At 47.6% G+C, this 9348-nt stretch overlaps 1 protein-coding gene across 1 annotated transcript; it reads left to right on the plus strand.

Annotated features, from left to right (window-relative positions):
- Positions 1-799: 799 nt before the first annotated feature.
- LOC104962575 (uncharacterized) lies at positions 800-8994 on the plus strand (the record flags this gene model as incomplete). Its single annotated transcript, XM_010791026.1, has 6 exons — positions 800-1044; positions 2680-2881; positions 5754-6034; positions 8006-8108; positions 8358-8534; positions 8850-8994. Coding segments are annotated over 6 exons (1149 nt in total), but the record flags the coding sequence as incomplete, so codon positions are not given.
- Between the last annotated feature and the right edge of the window lie 354 nt (positions 8995-9348).

Consider the following 9348-nt stretch of genomic DNA (forward strand, 5'->3'; position numbering starts at 1 on the left):
GAATTTAATAAAATGCCCACACCGGGTTATATTCTTGGACGTTCTGCCTCCTTGTTTGGTCGGGCCGCTCACAGTATGGTTCAGCAATTGTTGGTCGTTTACTAGGAATTGACATATTTTAAGCTCAAATACGTTGTTCTATGTTTAAACCTTCAGACACATTTTGACGTGTTTCAGTTCAGCACATCATTTATTTTGTGATGATTTAAAAGTACAATCCAGAATAATATACGTACTCGCCTTTATCTTTTTGCCATCTTAGCCTTTTTACCAATTTCTTCATATCACAGTTTTGCATGATGTCACTGTTGGACAATGTTTTAAGGGTCTCTTGTCGAGCTAGGTTGTCAGTTTGAAATATCTGGATGAAGATGTAACTGATTTACAAATGTTAAAAAATGCCTCTTTTCATCCTCTGTCTGAGGGAAAACCCCAAAAAGCATGACAGGGCAAGCCAGGCCCCTTTAAGTGATTTTTTTTTTTTTTTTCTGCTTCTGAGAAGCTAATGTATAAGTTATACAGTTATTTCTGCAAGAAAATTACAATAAAATGACTGTTTAATCTTCACAGCTTGTATTCATGTCTATAATTTTGAGCACCAAATTATTGAAAAGTATCGATAAGAGTATCGAAAAATACCGATACCGATAAGCAGTATCGATATCGATAAAATCCTAACGATACCCATCCCTAGTCAGAACACATTTTATGTTTGTTGTTTACATTCCATTCTTCAATTAAACAGTTGATTATTTTGAACTTTGTTAATTAATCACGTACTCCGTTCTCTTCCTCTCAGACTATCAGCAGAGCGTACATGAATGGCAGCTCTGTCGAACATGTCATAGAGTTCGGGCTGGATTACCCAGAAGGCATGGCGGTTGACTGGATGGGTCGTAACATCTACTGGGCTGACACTGGCACTAACCGCATCGAGGTGGCCCGGCTGGACGGACAGTATCGGCAGGTTCTGGTCTGTAAGGACCTGGACAACCCGCGCTCGCTGGACAACCCTCGCTCCCTCGCCCTGGACCCAGCCAACGGGTAGGAACACAACCATCATGTGTAAAAGCTGCTCCACATATGAGTGGGATTTAATGGAAATTCTACAGCCTGAGCACTTGGCGTCCCTTATATCTTTTTTCTTTTCAATATTAATAAAAGCATATGAGCACACATGCAGCATGTCTACATAAATACATCATTACAATAAGGTTACATGGGCAACAGAATTATTGAGATAAAGTCATTTGAAACCTAACAACAGATGACCAACTCAGTAGAAGTAATCTAAAAAAAGAAATACAAAATAATCTAAATAAAAAAGATAGTTATCTAAGAATAATAAAGAAACAATTAAAATAAAGACTAAAAAAAGGAAAATATTGCTAATTCAAAGATCTCTAGCAGTGTGTGGAGGTGAGTCACTGCGAGACACCTGTTTGATGCTGGAGGTCCGGGTCTTTCAAGGCTGCGGTGCCAAACAATGACTTCATGTAGCGTGACTCCTCACTCTGTGTGAGGGAGTGAGAGTGGAGCCATGTCACACTATTGGTATGTAGGTACACCAGCCAGTGTCCCTCCCTCCCTCCCCCTTCACCTCCAGCTGAGAGAGGACGCTCTTATAGCTGTTTGTTGATCTCTGTTCATCCCTGGCCAAAACTCCCCAAGACACTCTGTGTGTGTGTGTGTGTGTGTGTGTGTGTGTGTGTGTGTGTGTGTGTGTGTGTGTGTGTGTGTGTGTGTGCGTGTGCGTGTGCGTGTGCGTGTGTGTGTGTGTGTGTGTGTGTGGTAAGTCATGTGCCAGCGTGTTCAATTCACCGGTGGTATCTTAATGATGTCACGGCATAGAGCTGTCAACACTCGTGCCTGGAGGCGTCCAATGTAATTTTATGACCACATACCATGCTCACTCATTAATAAAGACAACAAAGATGTCTTCTTACACAGAACTTAACCAAACAAAACATACAAAGTGGAAACCGGTTCAACTCCTGCTTAACTTTAGATGATCCAATAAATATGGTAACGGATACAAATCAAAATCAAGTTTATTACCAGGTACGTTTACACATACAATTTGCTTTGGTGTATTATGCTGTAAAAAGTTGTGAGAGTAGGTCAAGAATATAACAATAATAAAAGGAAAGTATTTTTAAGAAACTATTTAGCATTAAAAAAGACTATAGACAAGTATATACACCTAATTTAAATATACAAAAAAACTTAGGACAATGAATATATGACAGTATATGACAGAGTACAGTGTATTATATTTTAAAGTGGAGGGCTGTTGTTGCGCACATATTTTCTATATAGTATGTCTATTTTATTTATATGTATAGTAAGTCTTTATATTTTAATCGCACACTTTATCTTTAATTTTATCAGCACCACGTCACTATTTTTTATTTATATGTACAATTTTAGTTTTTATATTGTCCTGTTCCTGTAAGCCAGTACAACGATATTTCGTTTTAATAGTACACTCCGTGCTTGTGAAAATGACCAATAAAGTAATTGTCTAAGTCTAAGTCTGGCAGACATCTGCAAAATATATTCAAGAGAGCTGAGGCATGAACAACCCAGTAATTGGAAAGAAGAACCACAGTAACCTTGATGATTGGACTACGCTGTGCGTGTGTCCCACCATGAACCAGTGGTTGTTTGTCTCTGCAGCTCATGTATTGGACGGAGTGGGGGGGTCCGGCCTCGGATAGCCCAGAGCCTACATGGACGGCAGCAAGCACCATCACAATCTGGGGACAAAGTGGGGCGCGGCGCAACGGGCCTCACGCATCGACCATGTGGACCATCGACTGTACTGACGACCTCGACCTCCCTGACACCATGCATGATCGAAAGCCACCAACATGCCAAGGTGTTGGACCACAGATACACACACACACACACACACACACCACACACAACAACAGCACACACACACACAACACACACACACACACACACAGCACCACACCACACACACAGCACACACCACACACACACACACACACACCACACACACAGCAAGCTACCTCTGCCTCATGACGTCACTCTGCTCCCCGATAGCTTTATTTTTTTGTCCAGCTTTGTCACTAAACAATTGACACAAAAGAAATGTTCTCATCAAGAAGAATTTGTTGGCAATGTTGTTAGTTGTGCTAATGTAGCACCAACAGTAATGACCTCCAACTTCTGTTGAGCTGAGAACTTCGCTGAATACTTGCCTCCCTAACTTCGCAGCAATTCTTCTTTCATAATCCGCTACAGGCTTTAAGGCCCTTTTCCACACTGCCACCGAAATTGAAAGACGCAGATGGACAGCACGAATATTGGAAAGGGAAAGGAATTGTGAATTTCGGCACGAAGATTGGGCCCCCGAACTTGGTCAACAGCCAAGCAACAGCCCGAAGCAAGTACGATGCCTACAGAAAGGCGCACACGATGGCAGCACAAACCACCACACGAAAATATGGTCCGTAGACGTTACTCAGATGATTTAGAACAGTGTTCTCAACCCTGGTCCAGGGCCCGGGACCGCACTTTTTACTTGGTGAATAAATCGCGACGCCAACATTTTGAAGGCATAAAATCTATTCATAGCAAAAAAACGTGCTCTAATATACGGCTTTTCAGTAATACAATATGAAGTACGAGTGCATATATCCGCTTAATATCCGCTTCACAGAACAAAGTATGACTTTTAAAAAGGTTTAATGAGATGATGGAATTCATAAGCTGAACTATATAAAAAGGCTGGTCTCGTGGAGGAATGCAGGGCGTTGTCCAAGGAAGTGTTGAGACACAATTTTCGGATAGCATTTCAAACACTTTTAGCGCGTTTTGTAGCGGTTCCCAAAAAGTAAAGTGTTACTATTGTGAGAGTGGAGGAATGCAAGGGGAGTTGAACAGGGGACTGCTACCGCGGCCTCCATGAGGCACCTATCCTTCGGATCATTTTAACCACCTTTTAAGCCCTTTTTGATGGTTGGTCCAAGAAATAACTCTGACTTTTTCAGATTTGGGAGGAATGGCGAGCGGGAGTTGTCAGGGACTCTACCCGCCTTAATGGGCACTATCTTCCGGATACATTTCTAACATTTTAGCCCCTTTTGATGGAACTAGCCAAAAAGAACAAGTTTTTTTTCCCTTCCCCTTCTGATTTCTCACTGATCGAATTGCAAACGCGACCCGCCAATCGGAGGGCCTCCGCCGCCCGGCCTCCGTGCCGGTGCCTTCTGGCCGGTCGGTTCCCTCGCCGAACTGGAGGTTCGACTCCTGATTGGCCGGGAAGGGACGAGGGAAACGTCGGGTCGCTGGAGGCTCCTGCTGAGTCCTGCGTTTCACCGGGAGCCGGTGCTCCGAAAAACTCGAAACGCCCTGACTCCAGTGCGGTGTTGCGGCCATTCCCCTCCGGGTACCAGAACTCCCGCTGCTCCTCCGTGTTGCGTGGGCTGGCGTGGGGGTAACCCTGAATGTCCGTTACCCCTGCGTGTCTCTTAACCTCCAGGCCGAGCCGATAATGAAGCTTTCCAAGACGAACCGTCTGACTCAGGGGTTCCCACCACGGGTCGTAGCGGGGGTGGAAGTTCCCACCTCGCCACCTTCGCCGGGGCGGAATGCCAAGACAAACACCTGTTTTTTTTTCTCTGCATCCTCCACTTGTGGGGGCATAATAGGCGGCTGAAGTTCGGCCTGCGGCATTCACCCAAAATATGCCCTGCCCCGTGCCACGGGCTACCTTTCATCCACTACCTGTTTGAATCCTGCGTACAACCACATTATGCTGGTCTGCAAGACTGATCGAATGCAAAACTTCGACCCGCCATCGGAAAGCCTCCGCCGGCCCGGCCTCGTGCCGGTGGCTGCGGTCGGTTCATCAAACTGGCGGTGCTTCCTGGAGCGGACAAAGATATGCGGCCGAATGCCGGAGCGCATATATGCCTTGTCTTTTTAAAGAGGGAACATGCCTGGTTCCCGCCCCGGGTGTTCTCTACGGCTAGTGTCCGCCAGCTGCGGTAAATCGTAAATTCTTGACCCGCCATGGGAAGGGCCTCCCTCCCCGGTTCCATGTTCCGGTGCTTTTGGCGGTACGGTTCCCAATCCCAGACTGCGGGTTGCTCCTGGAGCGAACCAAAGATATGCGATAATTGCGAAGCGCAATAATAATTTACTTTGTCCTTAAAGAGGACATGCTGGTCCCGCCCGGCTGTCTCCTACGGCTTAGTGGGGTCCAGCCAAGCTTGCGGTAATAGTTAAATTTTGAGACCCGCCATTGGAGCCTCCCCCCGGGTCCTGTTCCGTTGGGTGGCGGTCGGTTCAATCCAGACTGCGGGTTGCTCCCTGAACGGACAAAAGATATGTATTTGCCTGAAATAGGAAAAATAAACCAAAGAAATGATATTTGCAGGACATGAACGGGATAATGTTGTTTTTTTTTTTCCAAGGCTTTTTTGGAAATAAAAATGTGAATTTTGCAAGTACATTACCTAGCTCATTTACCCATTTAATGGTTGTTGGCAGTACATTATTGAGCCCCATTTAACGAAAAAAGGACAAACCACAAGCCGAATTGGGCATGCTCCGATGTCCCAAACTGGTCCCTTCGCGGAGGAATATAAAGAGAGTTGACAGGGGAAAAACTCTGCCCTGTGGCTTTATGAACCAAAATGGAGGGGTTTGTTTAGAGGGGAAAGGCTTCTGGCTGTTCTGCAGCCTCTGCTTCTACCTTCTCTCCACCCCCATACCAGCGCGTGCCTGCTGTAAAAAAGGCGGTTGGCAAGGGCTTCCACTGCACTAACTCTGAGCCCTGGCTCCCGAGCAGCACGTTCTTCCCCGCTCCGCAGCAGATTGAACACCCACCTCTCACCGCGCTTCTTCCCGAGGAAAACGAGGAACCGCCGGGGTTCTGCCCTTGGAGGATTTCCTGCCGGGTGCTTTTTCCCGGCTGCGTTTTCACCGGGACCTTGGGCTCGAAACTCGGAACCCTGACTCCAGTGCGGTGTGGCGGTCTCGCCCTGGCCGTCCCACCGTGCGCCCCTTCCGGGTTACTGACTCCCTGCCTCCTCCGGGGCAGGTGGCGAGGGGTTTTCAAATGCCACCTCCCCCGCTGCGCGAAAGGCCGGAGCGGAATGAAAGCCGCCCGGAGGGCAGTATTGTTTTATCCCCACTTTTATAGAGAGTTTTGAACAGGGACTCTCTGCCCCTGTGCTTATGAACAAAATGAGGGTGTGGTTAGAGGGAAGGCTTCTTGCTGTTTCTCTGCAGCTCTGCCTTCTTACCTTCCTCTCGCCACCCCCAATAACCAGCGCTGCCCGCCTTGTTAAAAAGGCAGGTTGGCACGGCCCTCCTCAACTGCCAACTACTCTGAAGCCCCTGGCTTTCCGAGCCACAAACGTTCTCCCCGGCAGTCCGCCAGCAGATGAAAACACCCCCCTCCGCCTTTCTTCCGAGGGAAACGAGGGAAAAAACCCCGCGCGGGGGGGGTCTGCTGGAAGGCTCCTTGCGGTGCTACCGTGCTGGCGTTTCAACCGGGCCGGCTCGAAAAACTTCGGAAAACCCTGACTTTCCGTGGCGTGTGGCGTCCGCCCTGGCCGTCCGTGCGCCTCCGGGTACCTGACTCCCCTGCTCCTCCGGGGGCAGTGCGGAGGGTTCAAGCCGTCCCTCCCCCCGCTTGCGGCGAGGCCGGAGCCGGAAAAATGGAGCGCCCGGGGTACTGTTACCCCCGACTTTTATAAGGAGAGTTTGCAGGGACTTCTGCCCTGTGCCTTTATGAAACAAAATGGGGGTGTTTTAGAAGGAAAGGCTCTGGCTGTTTTCTCAGGCCTCTGCTTCTACCTTTCTCCCCACCCCCATACCAGCGGTGCCTGCTTCGTAAAAGGCGAGGTGCACGGGCTCTCACCTGCCACTTTTTAACCTGAGCCTGGGCTCCCGAGCACACGTCTCCCGGCAGTCCCCGCCCAGCAGATGAAACACCACCTCCCTCCGCCCCTTCGAGGGACAGGGAACCCCGCGCGGGGGTTCTGCTGGGAGCCCTGCCCCCGGGTTTGCCTTCGTGGCTGCCGTTCACCGGACCTGGCTTGAAAACTATTCGGAAACCCGGGAAAAAAAAAACTCCCCAGTGGGGCGGTGTGCGTCTGCCCCTGGCCGTCACCGTGCGCCCCCACCGGGATTACTGATCCCCTGCCCCCTCCGGGGCGGGTGAATGGTTTTCGGAACCATCACCAGCCCCGCCGTGGTGTGGAGGTTTTGGGAACCATTCTTACCAGGGTGGTTTTTTAACCCCCGAAAGGTGTTCCCCTTGTTTTCTGNGTTAACTATCTCAGGTTAACTACCTGAGGTTATCTCAGGTTAACTCTGGCTAACTATCTCAGGTTAACTATCTAAGGTTATCTCAGGTTAACTCTGGCTAACTATCTCAGGTTAACTATCTCAGGTTATCTCAGGTTAACTCTGGCTAACTATCTCAGGTTAACTATCTCAGGTTATCTCAGGTTAACTCTGGCTAACTATCTCAGGTTAACTATCTAAGGTTATCTCAGGTTAACTCTGGCTAACTATCTCAGGTTAACTATCTCAGGTTAACTACCTGTGGTAATCTCAGGTTAACTATCTGAGGTTACCTCAGGTTAACTAACTCAGGTTAACTATCTGAGGTTATCTCAGGTTAACTCTGGTTAACTAACTCAGGGTAACTATATAGAGTTATAGTATATATATATATATATATATAGTATGTCTATTTTATTTATATGTATAGTAAGTCTTTATATTTTAATCGCACACTTTATCTTTAATTTTATCAGCACCACGTCACTATTATTTATTTATATGTACAATTTTAGTAAGTTTTTATATTGTCCTGTTCCTGTAAGCCAGTACAACGATATTTCGTTTTGATAGTACACTCTGAGTCTTGTTGAAATGACAATAAAGTATGTCTAAGTCTAACTATCTCAGGTTATTTCAGGTTAACTCTTGTTCTCATTGGTTGACCTGACAGAGTCACCCCTCCAGGCCACGCCTCCTTCAGCGGTCATGTGATCGGGGAGTCGGCCATGAGGAGGACGCAGGATGTCGGCAGTTTGCTGCTCTTCAGCCTCCAGGTCAGAACAAAAACATCCCGATTCACCTGAACGCATCGCACCATGTTTGTGTTAGCGGTGCCATCTTAGCCTCTGTAGCGGGTTAGCGCCAAATGCTTTTGCTTTAATAGTACTTTGCTAAATGTTAGCCCTGGAGTTAGCTTCCGAGCTAACTAGCGGTCCATCGGTCACGACTTGCTGTAACTACTGACAACGACCCTCATTTCTTCTTGTTCTGGTTGGTTGGTAACCCACGGCATCCTCTGATAGGTGCATGTTATTGGGAAGCCACTCGGTCGCCTAGGCAACCTACAGGTGGAGTTTGATTGGCCGAGGGAGGTGTCCAATGGGAAGTGGCTACTGTACCTCGAAGAGATACGATTGGACGGAACGTCTGAGGCACGCTGTGATCCGCCCGGAGACATTGTCAACCCCCTAAACCTCGAGGTAACCATGGCAACATCAGCCTCTCATTTCAATAAAGGTCCTGGGCCAACACCTTTCAAAATAAAGGCGTGTCCAATCAGAGAGAGAGCTGCCTTCATATATAATTAAACAGGAAACGTTAGGGAAGGTTTGCTTGGATTGGTCGATGTGTTGTTAATATTCCGAACATATATAGAATCATATATTCACACATTAAAACCTTTGTTAGTGTAATTAATAAGCAAAGAAAACTCACATTATTCTCACAATAATTGTATCTCTCTTTCACTGAACAAAGAAACCAATGACATTAATTCATCTGTTCTGTCTGATCAGCTGGAGGAGGAGAGGAAGAGGAAGAGGAGGAGTCTGCAGGATCAGAGAGGGAGAAGCCTCCAGGGAAACAGAAAGTCCTACTCTCTGGTACAAATACCTGCAGTACTGCAGCCCCCCACAGGGGGCGCTACAAACCACTAATCCTCATTCTGAAATAATGTGTCAAATATATTTAAAGGTCCCATCATATGCTTTTCTGGTTCTGACCCGTCCCCTTGTGTTCTGTAGCTTCTGCATGTGAACGGTCTGCAGAGTCTCAACCCCTCAAAGTACACCCTGTAGGGAGTAACACAGAGAAGAGCTGTCTGTGCTGCCCCAGAACGCCTCGTTGGAGATCTCTCTTTTAAAAAAAATTCTTCAGGGGGCTATTGACCAATCCACGGAGCTCCGCACACACGCACACACGCACACACACACACACATACACACACGCACGCACGCACGCACGCACTCACTCACTCACTCACTCACTCACTCAGTGTGGGGGGGGGGGCAGGAG

Source organism: Notothenia coriiceps, unplaced genomic scaffold (assembly GCF_000735185.1).
Source record: "Notothenia coriiceps isolate Sejong01 unplaced genomic scaffold, NC01 NC01_scaffold00035005, whole genome shotgun sequence".
NCBI lineage: Eukaryota > Metazoa > Chordata > Actinopteri > Perciformes > Nototheniidae > Notothenia > Notothenia coriiceps.